This window comes from Ostrinia nubilalis, chromosome 26 (assembly GCF_963855985.1).
Source record: "Ostrinia nubilalis chromosome 26, ilOstNubi1.1, whole genome shotgun sequence".
Classification (NCBI taxonomy): domain Eukaryota; kingdom Metazoa; phylum Arthropoda; class Insecta; order Lepidoptera; family Crambidae; genus Ostrinia; species Ostrinia nubilalis.
In genome coordinates, this window is record NC_087113.1 from 9,082,356 (window position 1) to 9,100,699 (window position 18,344).

The 18,344-nt window shown below is 37.1% G+C and overlaps 1 protein-coding gene across 1 annotated transcript in view; it reads right to left on the bottom strand.

The window, feature by feature from the left end:
- Nucleotides 1-18,344, bottom strand: part of LOC135084642 (heterogeneous nuclear ribonucleoprotein L) — a 517,182-nt gene that overhangs the window by 15,531 nt on the left and 483,307 nt on the right. The window contains exons 7-9 of the mRNA XM_063979412.1: nt 5,343-5,435; nt 3,595-3,674; nt 163-258 (exon numbers count right to left, since the gene is read on the bottom strand). Coding sequence (XP_063835482.1) covers nt 163-258; nt 3,595-3,674; nt 5,343-5,435 — 269 coding nt within the window. The remainder of the gene's footprint in view (nt 1-162; nt 259-3,594; nt 3,675-5,342; nt 5,436-18,344) is intronic.

The following is an 18,344-nucleotide window of genomic DNA, read 5'->3' on the forward strand; positions in this document are numbered from 1 at the left end:
TTAAGAGTTACATTTTTCTATCATAACGAAAACGCAACACATGCGAGCGAGCGAGGTATGCGAAGTACATACATGAGTTTACCTTCTGTTATATTTTGTGGCCTTAGTCCCCCTTATAGGGGTTTCATTCCCTATTTAAGGGTCACATCCTGATATACTGACCTGGTTTTGTGGGGGCATGGGGGGGTGGTGCATAGGGGGCGGCGGCACGAACCCCTCACCACCGTAACCCTCTGGGCCGTATCCGCGACCGTCGCGCTGTGGGCAAAAGAACATACTACATAAAATGGGGTTTCAATGAGAAGAATCAGAAATAACAGAATATAAAGATGCCAAATACAAAGCATGTCACATTATTAATGTGCCGTCGAAGTTTGTCTGCCTGAGCCTGCGACTTCGTACGCCTGAAAATAGTTTGAATATTTTGTCCCGTTTTTGCAATATTTTTGATGATGCTCTGCTCGTAATGATTTGAAAAAAGATATTGAATTATATCTTTAAATAAAAAGAAGCATTTATAGAATATATAACGTAGATATCTGAATAATCTCAATTATACGAGTAAGGCAATAATAAATCATTCATTAAATAGTACGAGTAATCAGTTTTAAATTACAAAGCAACAATTGCATTATGAGATTTCACACAGCTCAACACGCTTTTCAGATTTTAGGGCTAGCGCAGACTTGCTACTTTAGCACCGGCGATTAAATTAAGTCGCTGAAGAAACGAAATACATATATAATTTTTGAACTGAACCCCAAAATTAAATTTTGGGCTATAATAGGGTAAAATTCTGGGTATGATAATGCGTATACATCTCCACCAGTAGCATTCGAATCTCCAAACGTAGCTAACGTAGTCGAGTGTAAAAACCAATAAAACTGTCAAAAAACTACTAAACATTGTGGCATCATCATAAGTAAGATGAAGGTAATACACTCAACATCAAATAAACCGCACCTTCCGCGACGCGAACTTTAAAGATTTTCTTCTGACACAATCATGGTACCCCAACAATATTGGTGTTATTTGAAAGCCCAATAAATATCCTTAAAGAAAAATACATTTCATTTCTAAATAAATGATTAACATATACCATAAATGTGACTTGAAAATAGACCTCACTTTGGGCTCACCTCTGGGATCAATTAGACCAATTTTTATGGTTATAAAACCAAATAAAGATCTCACGTGTCCTCTTTAACAGATGGATAGCGATTAATCCCAACTTAACAGTTTTATAGTCATAAAAAATGGCTATAGCGTAACTACCTATTTTTTGAAGAAGTGACTCTGGATCCTTGTAAAGACAAATTTTTGGGGTAAAAACCTTTCCTTTAATGAAATGAAGTTTAGAACTAGGCTTTCAAATGGTACCAATGTTGGTGGGAAGTGGGGATGCATACGTTTGATAAGTGCTTGTCGCGGGAGGTGCGATTTATTTGATGCCGAGTGTAGATGCTTTTCAACAACAAAAATGCTATCGACTTTTCTGTATGTACTATGTACGTAAACATTGAAAAAAATACACGTCACAAATCCAAGTAGCACGTCTACAGCGGCCTTTAGAAATAATTTTCCTAATTATTATTTAATTGGACTAAATTAGCCTTCGCTTCGCCGGGACACGTTCTTCTTATGGTTAATTTATTTTTGCTTCGTCCTTTCAAACGGCTGATAATTATAATTAACTGAATTCGGGGGCTTTTGTATGACATAATTCGGGGAAAATGGCGGAGGAAAATCTTGACGCCTCTTGTGTAAAACGTTTGATTCTATTATGACTTGGATAAGGAGTAATATCACAGAATAATAATAATAACTACGTACAGAAGGTTTTCTTCGCGAAGGTATTTAAAAAAATATGCTCAATGTCGCTAACAATATGGTGTAATTTAGCTTGTCTTAAGAGTCGAGCACCATTTTGTTGACAAACGCCAGTGATCGGTACTGCGCCGAAGCCATAGGGCCAATAGGGCTGATATCGGTAAAGTGATTTGTGACGTGAGGTGCCAAACTGCGGAAAATGGCGGAGGAAATACATGAATAAGCATGAATTTTGTAGTACGAGTTTGTAAAAAACTAAAGCTTTAACTAATAAAGAGTCGATCAACATTAAAAGGAGCAAAAAAAAAAATTAATAACGTAACACAAAATTTTATCCAAGCACAAAGAAAACATGAAAGTCTATTTATAATTTCAATTTATCACAAGTTAAAAATAATTCCAATTCACAAAGAACACGAGAACTAGATTTTGCTTTAAATTAACTTGGCATTTTACGACCTAATAAAACAATTACTTCAGCTTTCGATTTAGCAAAACTGGGATAAGGTCACGACGTAGATAATATAAATATAAATATGTATTTCGAACCAGAAAGTGACGTTACAAGTAATATAAAAGTTATTTAAGTTCGACCCAAAACCCAAAAGGTCTTGCGACTAACTTCGACCCCTATGAGGATAGGAGAAGTTACTTAATCATAGTAGGATCGTTAAAAGTTACATCACATTTGTAGCTAGAATTTATTTCTGATAATAAAAGAATTTTGGGCATAGCTTCGTGCTCGTATCAAAACCCGATATGTTATCCCGGAGTATTTACTGGTTTGCGCCTTTAAATTGGACACCTATATGAAATATGTAGATCTGCTCCAAAAACTGCTTATTATTTTAAAATGATTCGTGTCAGTCAATTGATACCTAAAAATCATCCTCCTTTTTTTTTAATCAAAAAAGTAATTAAATTATTCATCATTGAGCATCGTCATTGTATTTTCTTTTCCCCCTCAAAGACAAAATTAACGTTAAAAACAAAAACATTTTTGTCAGGGCACTGAGCTCTTTGTTTTGAGTACAAAACATTTCATCAACGACAAACGTTCCGCCCTGGTGGAAACCGAGCCTAAGTCGTCAGTTCCATCAGAGTAAATACAAATGAGTAGGTCATCTTCATAGAAACGCCCGAGCGCGATTTGTACGTGAGCGCGCCAATACGTATTGGCGCGCGCTCACATACAAACCGCGCTCGGTGCGTTTCTATGAAGATGACCTACTCATTTGTATTTACTCTGGTTCCATTGAACCACATGGTTTTGACGTCAGAATTGTGACGTCATTTATTCAGACCCACACGATAGAAAGATGATGTCCCCCTGATGTCTCTACATCAGAATTGTGACGTCACGATTTACGATAGAAGAAGAAGAAACATTATTACCCGACTACGGCATAGCAAAAGGAGGGTTATGATTTTGACAGGCTATGTATGTATGTATGTTCATCATCGGTTCCCTCGTAACTTCTAAACTACTTAGCAGAATTCGACAAATGACATATCATTAGAAGCGTCTTATTTGTCCGCTGGTTATAGGCTATATGGGGTTTCACAAAATCTAATGTGGCGCCCTCTAGCGGACAAAACATACAGAGTAAAAAAATAAAGTTAAGATAAATATGCCGTGTTTGGTATCATTTGAAAGCGCTTTACTTGTACATTTTGAATATATATATATATATCATTCATTATTTTTCAAAGTCATTATTTTTCTTTTGTCGTAGTTGGGTTATCTTTTAGATCTATACTTACAGGGTGATGTGGTGGCGGCGGACCGTGTCTCTCTTTCATCATGCCCGGCGGTGGTGGTCCACCACTACCATAGTCCATGTCTGAAAGAACGAGAAAGACATCCATTAATACTTTTTTAATAACGTTTCAAAAAATTTAAATAAAGTGTGGCCTCTCAACGGAATCTATGGCAGAAACTTAGATACAACTCAAAAGTAACTAGAAATTGCAGTTTCGTTGCAGTTGCGTTTCACCGTGTGTTCTGGGCCTAAGAGGCAATTGGCATAAACTTGATTAGACAGATTAATGTCCCGGAATCTTTGAACATCTATTATCCGGGTAGTTAAAGTAGAAAGTCATTTTTTAACACCTCAACGAGTTACATTAGTTTTTCCTTCATCTTTAAAATACTATAGTGCTTTATTTTAATTAGTTTTTATAGTTTATCACAAAAAAAGCGTGTATTACGAGATAAGGCGAACGACAGAAATAAAAATAAAACAATGTGCAATATTCACGAATTTTTCGAAAATATTTATAAGCTGGTTATAAATAAAAAACAAGGCGTAATTTACGCCAATTCGTCCCTTCTGCATAATTAAAATGGCAATAGCACTCTCAATGGAATTACAGAGACCATGACACAGAATCGAAATGCAATTTGCAGTATTAACCTAGTTTTTAGTAGAAAATACGTTAAACGTTTCATTTCAGTTTTATTGAACTGCATTAGCATGTAACTTTGTAAATGTTTCTTGCTAAATATTCATTTCTTATTTTATGCACATTAAAGACAATAATTAGTTCTTTACAATTATTGAAAGTGAACGAAGTGCAGTCATTAGGAGCTGAGTGCTAAAAATAAATGTTACAAAATATTTGTATAAGAAATAAAAAAAAACACACGTCACATAAATATGTAGGTATGCATAATTAATACTTATTGTTTATTCTAATCATAAGTTATACGTCTATGATATAATTATTCAAATACATACACTCATGTGCTAATTTTAATGATAGTTGAAAATAAAATTGTACATGCAGGAAGTTTTTTAGTAGGTAGAAATGAAAGTCTTTGTTGAAATAAATTGTTTATTGTATAATGTATGTTCGTGATACATAATAATGTATAGACAGATATAATATTTATGTAATAATCTTAAAAATAGTAATTAGTATGTAGTTTGTTAGATACTATTAGATTTAATTGTTGAAGATATAATATGTTTAGTAAAATCGACTTAGGTAAAAAGTGATTCTTAAATGTTATTAAAATGATTAAGTATAATTTAAAAACGGGTACAATTTAAATGAAATGTGAGTATTATAATCGTAAATGTAACATTGTCGTATAATGTGAGTACTAAGGCGCTAGTAACGAGGATCCCAGGTGTATGTAACATTGTAAGGGTTTATTCAACACTATGTAAGTAAGTACATATTTAAACACGGTAAGATAGCAAACATTTTAAGTGTAACGACAACATCGGACGTAGCTAGAGTTTAATTAAAACAAAATTGAAAGCGAATCCTTTCAACAACATGCTGTACTTCTAGATATGTCCGTTAAGGAGACAATACACACTAGGTTAGTACTAACACAAAACACATTAGTTGCTCACTAGCATTCTTACAAACGACATTAAACCATGCTATCATCTAGATATAAAATGACTTCTATAGCCAATATTACTAGGGCACATTCATAGGGGATTGCTTTTGTATTAAGTGGCACACTTTATATTCCATTTGGAGTTAATACACACCGTTCTGCGATTGGTCACATGAATGCTGACTGTGTTGGCTGCAAGAGTCTTCGCTGCACGACCTGGTAGTAGTCACCGGTTGGCTTGTCGGATCTGCCGATCAGTCGACGGATCAATCCAGAAACTTTAGACAAACGAAAATCGTTGATTCCCCAAATCTATATCGTTTGATGTCGTGTTGGCAGCATTCTGTGTTTATGTATGTCTTCAATATTAAATGCCTTCAGGAAATTCCGATGTGCTCTTTTACGTCTTCTGTTTATTGTGTGTTTGTGTTCGTGTATTTGTTTCTATTTCGTCATGAATCTTGAACAATATACATTGAATATTTAAGGATAAAATCCAAATGAAAAAACAAGTGGTTCTCTTGCAATACTTGTCAGAAATTCACATGTAATATTAGTATTGATGTTGGTGTTCACTTTATGTTCTCTCAAAATGCACTAACCGCTGTATTTACGGTTGCCTGTTTGGATTTCCAGCTTAAAAGCTATTATGTGGTGGTCAAACGCTCTTTCACGTCAGACGCCAATGTTATTTACTAAAAGCCTCAATTTTCATGCCGGTAATGCATTTTAACCGTTACATTTTAAAACGTGGCGCGGTGGAAGATTTTTAGTCATACTGGATAATATTTAAGTACAGAATTCCCGTTCGTATTTGTTTAGTATTTGATGATGATAAGTAAATAAAAAATGTGTTGCCTTCTAGCCATCAGTAAAAGAACACGAAAGAATCTTAACTAGGTAGATACAAGTATGAGATATCTAATAAGCAAGTAAATACATAAACCTACGTGTTATGCTTTTTATACCTTACTTAAAAAGAAATTATCGCTGAAATTTAAGCAATGTATTCTTTTGTTTCTAGTGAATACTATCTATTCACCTTACTTTTTCAAAAAGTATCACTTTGAAATGATTTTTTTATTCAATAATGCCTCCCTTAAGTGAGACAAGTAGTGGCCCTCTACTCCAATCTATGGTATTTGCTCCTGTAATTGTTTGAAAGCATGAGTATGCTTTTAAACAATTTGCCCCTGTATGAGTCATAAACTGTATCCCTTTCAAGCAATTAATTGGATCATGTACTCTTTAGTGGAGTTTTTATTGTAAATTAATAAAATCCTTTATTTATATTAAGTGCCCTTAATGTATGGGCAATGTAATATTTTCAAACTAGATGACGGTTATCTTGAAAACAAGGTACCAATTACTGGTGTTAAACTGAAACAACTTCAAATGATCTTAAAGCTATGACTTTTAGAATTATTAACAATTACCTTAATGAACAGAGAAACTTAGTTTAACTCTTGAGACAGTAAAACAGAATCTAGAGCATTTATACTATTAAAGAGCTAATATTCAATTGCACCTTGAAAGCTTCGTAAAACAATTAATATTCAAAGTTAAGGCATAAACGAGTTAGGACAAGTTTGGAAGGCAGCCAGTTGCGTTGCCTCTTCGTCCCGTCTTTAGGTTTCATTTAGGTACTTTTCAGTACAGTCTAAATTACATTAGACTAGATATTTTTTTACACAATAACATCTTTTTTATGCATAACAAGGCAGGTATTTGACCGCAATCGCACCTGGTGTTAAGTGAGATGCAGTCTAGGATGGTACATATTTGCCCTGTAAGTGCCTATTCACTCTCGCCTATTTCTACTATACAAGATCTTACAGTGTTTATTATGTGTAATGTGTGGTCTTTAACGTCATTTGCTGTCTGCAAATAGACTTTTTAAAAGCTCTTTTACATCCTAGTATTACTTTAACCCTACCACTGCTTCGGGAGTAGGGCTGGTAGGGCCCAAAAGATAAGGAGACATGTAAAGTGCCCGATAAGGGCTACCTTTTCTTTTTTATTATTTACTATATTTTGACGTTCATAAGTGCCACTTGTGGTCTAAACTGAATAAATATTTTTGATTTTGATTTTTTTATTTTAGGACCATAAATAGGCCAGTGCTGAGAAGAAGCAGTACATGAAACTTATGGCAGTTTTCACCATTAATCCCTAATTTTTAAGTGACCCCTATGGTAACACATTACAGGCATTTTGTTTTCATAGGGGTCACTTAACAATTAGGGATTGATGGTAAAAATTAGTCACCTATGTCAGCCTCTTTTTCAAGGGCTTACAATAAATAGTATCTTATTAATACTTTCTTAACATAGAAGTTTTTTTTCATTATTCAAAGTGTATTTAGCGGTGTCTAAAGATTCGCTTTTCCAGAAATAGGTAGGTACTAACTGTTTCTTTGAAAGCCTGATGGCATTCAAAATTAAAAAGTAAAACAATGAATATATAAAATCTTCCGAGGGATTTCGCTCACAATCAAACTTTTATTTTACTATTTGAATAACGCCGGGCTATGTCCATATTTGCGTGTACCGTCAGCAAAAAAATATTCATAAAATGTTACATGTAATTAATATCAGTTGAATATTGGAGTTGTACCTAACTGTTTTACTTCCGTACGCTATCTTTTCTTAGGTATAGGTATTTTCCCTTTTTCAACTCAATAAAGTGGAGGGAATATACAGGTGTGGTTTTGTAAAACACAATCTGTAGTTCCACCTTATTTTTAAACTTGTTCTAGAGTAGGCGCACACCGTTGATTTTTAGTTGGCCGATAGTTGTGCCCGATTTTAAATTGTATGAAGAATCGGCCAAATTGAATCGGCGTAGTGTGCGCACTCCCATACATGCCCATACTGATCAACTGCCCGACTAAACTATCGGCCGACGAAAAATCAACGGTGTGCGCTTACTCTTAAGGCTCAAAAACAATGAAATATTTTAACTTGCTATAACTATAAATGTTTAAAGGTAGAAGAACAACTCGTATTGATGCAAGTCCGCAATGTTATTAAAGAAACATATTTTCTTTCATTTTGTGCGAGTCTCCAGTTCTCTCCAAACTCAAAAAGGTTTTTTTTCTGAACACTTTCCTTTAAAAAAGAATTCTTTTGTGACCATTTCTTTTTAATTTCTTTACAGCGTGTCTCTGCTAACCGTACCTCGCCGTGAGGTATACACCTCAATTATTCAGTTCTAAAATTCCGTTGTTTACCGTACTCGAGCTGGGAAGAGCGGTTTTTATAAAAAATTCAACGTAAAGCCTGCTATACACGGACAGTTAGCTAGTGGTCAACATATACGGACTAAGAACGGCCCTAATCAGTCATAGTTAACAGCTTGAAGCTGCTATGGACTGCTGAAGCAGTTGGTATTAACTGCTCAACAAGTCAAGCATGGAATGATGAACGCGGGCTGAGGTAACTGGGCGAGAGGAGTCGACAACTCGAGCAGTCAGTGTATGCCTGGCGAATGCTCGGCCGCACAACGAGCGGTTACTACTGCTCTGCAACGAGCGGTTTCAGCCAAATGACGTCCACTGCTGAACAAAGGCCTCCCCCCAGGTTTTCCACAATGAACGGTCCTGCGCTGCCCGCATCCAGGCTCTTCCCGCGACCTTTACAAGATCGTCGGTTCACCTATTAGAAGGCCTACCTACGTCTTCCAGCCCGTGGTCGCCACTCGAGAACTTTTCTGCCCCAACGGCCATCGTCTCTACGAGCTATCTCCTAATTTCTGATTCGACAATAGCCGTGCCGAAAAATCGAGCAGCCGAGTATGTGTGTACATAAATACTGTAGTTTGCTACGCAGTCGCAGCTTCAAGCTGTCCGTGTGTGGCTAGCCTTACAGACCAGGTGGGGCTGCGTTGAAAAACTGCTTTTATTATTTCCCATTTTGGGCCGACGCTTCGAGCGGCACGTACGAGTGTTGCCATTTTGATTACAGGGAAAAAAAACGCAATTCTAGCCAAAGGAATGATATACGTATAACAATGTCATAGACAAAACGATCAGAAATGCATTTTAGATAGATTTTGCGACAGTTCGCGCACTTATACTGAATATTTTTCGTTTCAATCAACCAAGTTCAGAAAAAGACTGCAAAAAAAAACCGTCACATGTGCGTAAGGTTAATTTTTTTAATTGTTTTATTTTGACAGGCTGGTAGCGGCCTGCATCCAGCGCCTTCCTGCTACCTTTTTGAGGTCGTCGGTCCACCATGTGGGTGGACTAACCACCACGTTACCAACCGGTCACTATGGAAATCATTGGGGGAGGCCTATGTTCAGCAGTGGGATATGGATTTCATGAAAAACTCATAACTTGAAAGTCAGTCTTCTTCAGTATTTTTCCAAGTTAGTAAGGCCATTCGATTTTTCCAAGTTATTTAAAATTTAGTTTGAGATGCGACTATTAGCGCTAGAAAATTTAAAAACCCCATAACAAAGTAAACAAAATGCTTTTATAAAAGCAAACATATTTTTAAAATGTCCAGTGACATGGAATACACTGCAGGTGCAATAGAGTTGCATCGAAATAAAAAGCAATCCAGTTTTATTATTTTCTATTCGGACACGGGTGTGTGAAACTGGGAACTATTAAACCAACAAACAGTTTTTTGACGGTGAATAATTCTACTGATATTATAAACGTGAAAGTTTGTGAGGAAGACTGGATATTTCTTTCACGTAAAACAGCTTTGACGGATTTACCCTATGTGTAAGGCTGAGTTGCACCATCTTAATTTAACTTTGACATACGTCAAAAATCTTTCAACTCCATATAAAAAGCACCGGTTAATGTCATTGTTACGGTTAAAATAAGGTGGCGCAACTCAGCCTAAGTAGCTCAGAAATCAAAGCAGACGCCCGACAAGCAAAAGGTCGTGGGTTCAAATCCCACCTTAGGGAATTCGATTAAAGATTTGATGAAACTTTATAGCATGTGGTATTATTGTTCATACATCAGACAAAATAACACACAGGCTTTTTAATTTCTGTGACAAATCGAATTTCACGCGAGGAAAGCCACGGGCAAAAATTAGTTTACTAAAATAATAGTTCTAAAATTCATGAACGATTAAGCTGTTTCATACGAACTTTAAAAGGCCAAAGTTTTAAGTACCTTTAGGGTAATTAACACGGCTCAATTAACCATTCATTAAACGGTTTTGAATAATGAAAACCATTCAATATTAAATAATAAAGTCTTATTTAGTAGAGTTTTATTATGGTTCTAAGAATGAATAAAATATGAAAATTCGGATTTATTTAAATTTGCAAAATTGCAATTTAAAAAAGATAATTATAATGGAAACCATTATGTTAATTTTAAATAATAGCTCTTTAGAGTGCATTTATTAATTGGTGAGCTTTTAAAAATTTCTTTGAGCTATTTTTAGCTCGCTTTGTTACTTTTGTTAGGCAACATTAATTAATTTGTCTTACCTTTTACCTGCAGAACTTATTTAAATTTTTAAACATTAAAATAATGAATACTTATTTGCTCTTTTATTTAGCATATTTATAAGATGTTTATATCCTTCTAGGTTTAATTCGAGGTTTAATCTAACAAAAATAGATTTAGTTATGTACATAAATAAGCTCTAGCTAAAGGAAAAGGAGTCAGATTTTGACCGACATTTTGTAGTCAAAATTATATAATTTTTGTCGTGTTGTTGTATAGTACGAGTATTTCGCCCGTATTCACAAATGATGCTTGCTTAAGTGAAGCAGCGTTGAATAGAGCTCTGTGATTTATTCGTGTGTCACCCTGTGCGCCCACGCACACTGTGAGACCTCAAAGTCTCAAAGTAATGTTTGTGTATACGGGCGTTTATATGGTTGGTAACCTAATTTGAAGTCAAAATTACGCAACAATGGTGTAATAAAAATACCAACTAACCCCGTAAAACTGAAATCTACTTTTTAAGTCTATATTTCCGAGAGGACCTACAAAAACTGTGCGTTTAAAAATTCTAAATCGTGGCCGCAGCTCTGAATTATTTAGCGCTGACAACACCGCGGTGACACCCGGTGACGTCACCCTCGGCCATTTTGCCAGGTGTTGCCGCTTTATACGTTTTCACGAGCGCGTCATTTAACTGTGTGAATTTAAATTTATATGCTGTGAAAATATTACGTGAGTTTCGAATAAAAGTGATTAATTGTCAGTTATTTTTATGCGATAAAAAAAGGCTAAAAATGTTTTTCTGAAATTGAGTCAAGTTTTTATGCAACACATTACAGTATACATTATTTGATAGATGATGGCCGTTGGGGTAGAAAAGTTCTCGAGTAGCGACCACGGGCCGGAATACGTAGCGTGGGCCCCCACTAGGTGGACCGACGATCTGGTGAAGGTCGCGGGAAGAGCCTGGATGCGGGCAGCGCAGGACAGAATCCTTGGGGGAGGCCTTTGTCCAGCAGTGGACGTCATTTGGCTGAAACGATATATTATTTGCAAGACTGGCAGTTACTATTGGAGCGAGTACATTATGGAACCAACTTGCAGAAATGCTGTTTGCTTTCAACTAAAAATCTACACAACATTACCATATTAGTGGAATACTTAAACCGACTCGTAAGCAGTACGCGAGCGCTGTATGAATTATTTACTTAGCTTGGCAACATTGCTATACGAGAATATTTAGGATGGCAACATTGGCAGTACGAGTAAGTGAGTGTAGTTGTAGAAAATCAATTACATTTCAGGGATCCTTAGATAAAAGCAAAGGAAAAAAGGTGAAGGAGCCTGTCTTTGCACGTCTGTATGACTTGCAAGGGAATCGAAGAAAAAAAATCGGATATCATTATTATCACCAGATCATTTAGAATGATCCTCTCGAATTTACCATAAAAGGAGGAGGTGTGGGACGTCCAACCACAAGGTGGACCGACGACATCATAAAAGTAGCAGAAAGGCGCTGAACGCAGGCTTCTACCAATCGATTAACATGGAAATCATTGGGGGAGGCCTCTGTTCAGAAGTGGACGTCCTATGGCTGAAATGATGATGATGATGATGAAAAGGAGGATTTGGAATACACTCCCCACGCTGACCAGACGGGAACGGGATGTGTTGGCAATTCTGGTGTAACTGATACTTCTATTAGATGCGGGCGGCGCAAGATCGGTCGTTGTGGAAATCCTTGGGGAAGGCCTTTGTCCAGCAGTGGACGTCATTTGGCTGAAACGAATTGATACTTGGGCAGGTGCAGATCGCACTTTTGTGGCCATCTACGAAGTTTTATTTATGTAACAACATAAATAAATATTGCAGGATAAATAAACACCAACCCAATGCAAGTGACCTTGTCTTAAAAAAGGCCTCAGAAACCGTAATGGATGCCACTCGAAAGACATCGCAACTGGGTCGTGGCCCACAAACGGCGCCTTCAAAACGCGCTGTGAATAAGCCATCCGCTGTGATGAGCTCGCACCCAGCGCACGGTGATTCACCCATAGGCCAAAAATCCAAAAATGTCACTGTCTAATCCCGGTTCGATGATGTCCCTAGGTTATTCACTAGTAACCAAGCTATCAAAAACTATAAATAGTAATGTAATAAGGTCAAGGTTTCATTCACTTTTGTGCATCGGAAGTGAGGGCATCTCGAGTCTAATTACCGCGACATGTAAGTCGTCGAAAGTTAATCACTATGTTATTGAGTATTACTGTGCCAAATGAAATGTTTAAGTGTGGTGATCATATGGAGGTTCAAGAACAAGGCTATATACTTTTATTATCAACCATTTTTATTTTTTATAATGCTCGGTTTATTTTTATTTAATTTTTTTAGAGACACACTTTTTTCGAAAAAAAAAATCCTTAACTTCTATTTCAATTAGACTTATAACTTTTGAAATGCCTTGTAATGCCATGAATTATTTTTTTTTAAATAGAAGAGACTGTCCCTAATAAGGGCATATACGTTTCATCTGCCGCTTTTTGCCTCTTTTTAAGTTATAGGGTATCAAAGTATAATTTTCGGTAGTATTAAAAATAAAACATTTTTTAAATATTACTTTTATGTTGTTTTAAGTAAAATTTTCAAATGTTTCGTTTCGAGGATGATGATATTGACCTTTGGCACTCTATATAGGGTAGTTCAAAGGAAAAAATGATCATATTCTTAACAATTTGATCGAAATTTCGTGCCTAGCGGATAACGTTGAAAATATTGATTTAGAGACTTTAAGTGGTAAAATTAAGTATGTATGTACACGAATTTACTTTTTATGGGCAAAAGTAATTCGAACTAAATCTAAATTAATAGAAAAAGACTCTAATTGGTTGAATTATGTCGAAAATATTGATGTTGAGCTAACTGATTTTCGTTTACCTCATCACGATGACGCTAGGCGGTTTTTCTTGAACTCTGAAATTTCAACTGAAATTACTTGTATCAAGAAATATCTAGATCGGTGCTGGACCATACTTCAGTGTCTAAATTCAAGATATAACATTAATAAGACGAAATTCGTAGAGTTCGCTTTAGAGACAGCTCGACAATTAGTTGCCAAGTATCCTTGGTATAATATGCCTGCTTCCGTTCACAAAGTACTAGTTCATGGTACTTATGTTATAGATCACGCTTTATTGGCAATCGGGAAGTTGTCTGAAGAACAAGCACATTAAATCATTTAGACGCAATTACACACGAAAATTGAGCCGCATCTTGACCAATACAGATTTGGTCAACAAGCTTCTTCTTCATTCAGAGGGGGCTCTTATCAAGTCTACGTAAGTTAAGAGTTAAAAAAAGATGCCCTATCAAAATGTGCACTGGATTTGTTATGTATTTAAAATATTATTTTTTGTGTTAAAAATTGGAATTGTTATGTATTTAAAATTAATTCTATGTATTCTTGCAATTTTATTTTATACCTTTATAGTTAACTATTCATATAAATAACCTAATCACAACATTCTAACATTAAAAGTCGCAGTATTAAATGTTTTAGATTTTTTTGTGTAAAACAAAATTACTATGAGACATTTTTTCACCTGAAAGTAGACATTTGTGTTGCGAAATGTCATAATTATGTTGAAATTTTAATTATTTGTGTTTATTCTAACATGTTTCAACGTATAAAATAAAGAAAACCACTTTATTTTGAAGTTAAGTATTTATGGCCGCCTTAGTACGGAGCGTGAATCACAGTGCAGCGGTGCGGCTGCTGTGAGGGTAGAAACGCGATTTACAAACCCTTGTAGGATGGCGAGTAATAAGATAAAGACCTAGATGACAATAATACCATCATTTGAAGCTACGATAGCCGAACGGTGAAGAGGTCGGACTAGCCGACTCGTTATTCGAAGACCGCGGGTACGACGCGCCGCTCGACTATTGTGGTGAGCCCACTCGTGACACAAGCATATTTAGCTTACTACGAGGGGCTAACGGGGCTATTAGTATTTTTTGCAATGCTTACTAATAATATGTTAAAAAACTTGAGACAGTTTCTGGACTCTGAAATAGGTACTTGATGCCCGCTAAGGTAGCATCCATGACTGTAGCTGTTGTGAAGGTAGAAACGCGATTTAAGAGGAGCATTACTTAAGTTCAGATAGACTATCGTTCAAGAAAGTGACTCGAGAAAGAGACTCGAGAAAAGGAATCAAGAAAGAGATACGGGTGTGAATAAACTATCCGCTGTGATGAGCTCGCACCCAGCGGTGCGGCTGCTGTGAGGGTAGAAACGCGATTTACAAATGATAAGAGGATCACTAGTGTGAATAAACTATCCGCTGTGATGAGCTCGCACCCAGCGGTGCGGCTGCTGTGAGGGTAGAAACGCGATTTACAAATGATAAGAGGATCACTACATAAGTTTGGATAGACTATCGTTCAAGACACTCGAGAAAGAGACTCGAGAAAGTGACTCGAGAAAGAGACTCGAGAAAAGGAATCAAGAAAGAGATACGGGTGTGAATAAACTATCCGCTGTGATGAGCTCGCACCCAGCGGTGCGGCTGCTGTGAGGGTAGAAACGCGATTTACAAATGATAAGAGGATCACTATATAAGTTTGGATAGACTATCGTTCAAGACACTCGAGAAAGAGAGTCGAGAAAGTGACTCGAGAAACAGACTCGAAAAACAGACTCGAGAAACAGACTCGAGAAACAGACTCGAGAAACAGACTCGAGAAACAGGCACGAGAAACAGACTCGAGAAACAGACTCGAGAAACAGACTCGAGAAACAGACTCGAGAAACAGACTCGAGAAACAAGACTTGAGAAACAGACTCGAGAAAGACACACGCGCTGTGAATAAGCCATCGCACCCATCGGTGCGGCTGCTGTGAGGGTAGAAACGCGATTTTTGAGATCACTTCTTCCCAGCACTAGCCGATATTGGGACGTGCATAAGTGCCCTAAAAAGCGCCTAAGTACTAATAAAAAAAAGTTTTTTAAAAAGACTACAGTTGCTGGGACAAAGGGATAGGTATATGTCCCATATGGACGAATCCAGGACCGTAATTGCTGTGAAGACAGAAAAGCGATTTTTAAGGCATTGCAAGATCATGATACAACCCTATAGGGTTTAGGCGGTTATCACACTGCGCCGCGCTCCGCCGCGGAGCGCGTGATTTCAAAAAAAAAAAACCCGCGCGCGGACGCGTTGTCAGTGTGAAGTGCCGCGCGTGTTTTCTATACAAACTGAGGTACTTGCATACAATGATTAAATCTGTCGTCCCGCGCTCCGCGGCGGAGCGCGGCGCAGTGTGATAAACGCCTTAAGAATCCGCTAGGGAAGCCTCTAGCCTGAACAGACAAGGCTAGATAAGCGGACTTTGATAGGCTAGACAGGCTACTTCTACCAAGATCATATCCTCATTTCACCCGAGGATTGCACGCAGTTTGCAGTTCTGCACCCTATAGGGTGACATTGTCATCCCACACTAAACACAAAAAAGATTTGTTCATAAACCTATTTAATTCTAAAATCGCTTCGTCTTCCCCTATGCTCCACACCCAGCCTGCGGGTACCGCAAACCGTTTACGAGGGCCCTACGAATGAAAAGAGCAAGTTTTGTTGCTCTTGGCTTAACTATTGAAACGACAGATTAGAAACTACGCCCTTAAGGTATCACTGATAACGATATGTAGTCCCCATACACGAAAGCGACCTCATTTTGAAAGTGATAAAATTTGAACATTTAAAATATTTTTTTAATAACAAACAAAAACCTTCGTAACATTTTGTGAGATTTCTTAGTTATTGTGCTCTACCTAATAAACCAGGCTTTTAACGTATCATATCATCTTCTTCTTGTCGTGTCGACAACAAACCTACACAGTGTCAGCCCAAAACTCCGCTACAAGAGTGGCGTTGTCAGTAGCGCATTCATTAAATCTTTCTGCGTGCAGTTGTTTGGGCACGCAGCGCACCACGAACCTAAAGTTATTTCCTTCCAATATGTTCGCAATCATCTGTGTATTTAGAATAAAAACTGCTGAACCGATTTTGATGAAATTTGCTGGGTAAATACTTAGTTCAAGGCCCAGGGAAAAACTATTAAAAAGGATAAGATCGTTTTATCCCGGTTTTATAAACGGGACACGCCCGTGGTAAAGAATTTCTGTGACATACCAAAAATCTCACAATCGAAGCCTCGAACTAAATCTGTAATAAATAAAGTGTTATTCATTAAAACAAGTTTCGTTTTAAGACCTTTTTATGGTCCGGAGGGGTGTAATGTGTTATGTAAGATTACGTGTAATGTAACAGAAATCCTACGTGTGGACGGCACTACGAGCATTACATGTAAAGCGCTGCCCATACTATTTTCGTTACATTAAACGACACATTCCATTACGCGTTACACCCGACAGGATCCGGCTCAATATAAAGAGGTAATATGTACCTAATGAATAGAGCAATCTGTGGGTTCCACGGATTCATCTGTATATTTCCATAGATCACTAGTTAGTAATTAGTACAAAGAGGCAAAACCTTTTTTTTTAAGATAGGGATAATGGTACTAGTAAGATAGGGTTAAGTAATACCAGGCCTGGCTCACTCCGCGCGGTACATCCGATAATTACCTACAGCGAAGCGCCCCGCCGGCGGGTATTATATCAGTCGAGTGTCACGCGCGCGCCCGTCAGGACGCTGGCGTGCGTTGTAATACCTAATTCTATGATCGAAGTATTATTTAAAAATGGACATAAAGAGAAAGAAATATTATTGTGCGGCGTTCGGGTGTTTAAATTCGAAAATAAATCTACCGGATTTATCTTTTTTTTCGCTTCCCAAAGATGCTGAAAGGTATGTTGGCCATGTAGGTAATCAATAATTCTTAGGATAGTATAGGAACCTAACCTACCATGACTACTGCTCAGAATGCGTTCGTTCGTTTTAGCCAAAAATGACGTCCACTGCTGGACAAAGGCCTCTCCCAAGGTTTTCCATAATGAATGCGTACTTACCTACATACGTACCTCATTACAAATAAGTAGATTAATTATTTTTTTACTAGACACTACTAGACAGCAACCCTAACAGCGTAAGAAGAGTTCAGAGGCACGCGATAGAAAGAGACAAAACTTGTAGGTGAATAAAATTGTAGGTACGTAGTGCTGTGCGAGCTGAATTCCACTGTATCGCGTCGTAGCAAGACTCGCATTTATTTAAATCGTCTTGCGGAGTAATCCTTCTGTACCTGTACTATTACTTATTCTGTGGTAATACCAATGTCAAACATCTAAGCCGAGTGTAATGTGTAATGTAAGATTACGTGTAATGTAATAAGAATTCTACGTGTGGACGGCACTACGAGCAATACATGTAAAGTGCTGCCCATACTATTTCCATTACATTACACTATAAATTACATTACACATTACATCCGTCTGGACTATCTGAATTATATGTAGAATTGTTTGTTATCCTGATAAAATAAAATAATAACATAAAGCTAAAATACAGCATGCTTGCTTAATAGTCCAGTAGAATTAGCTTTTAAATCGGAAATAATTCCTACAAAAGATTTTATTGCTTTAATTCCTTCATTGGTTACCCATTAAGACTCTCCTAGGTTTTCGACTTCGACGGAGTTGTGCTTAAGTGGTGGGGGCCCCCGAAAGGGGCGCTTTTTTGGTTTTCCGATTATATCGCGTAAAGGAC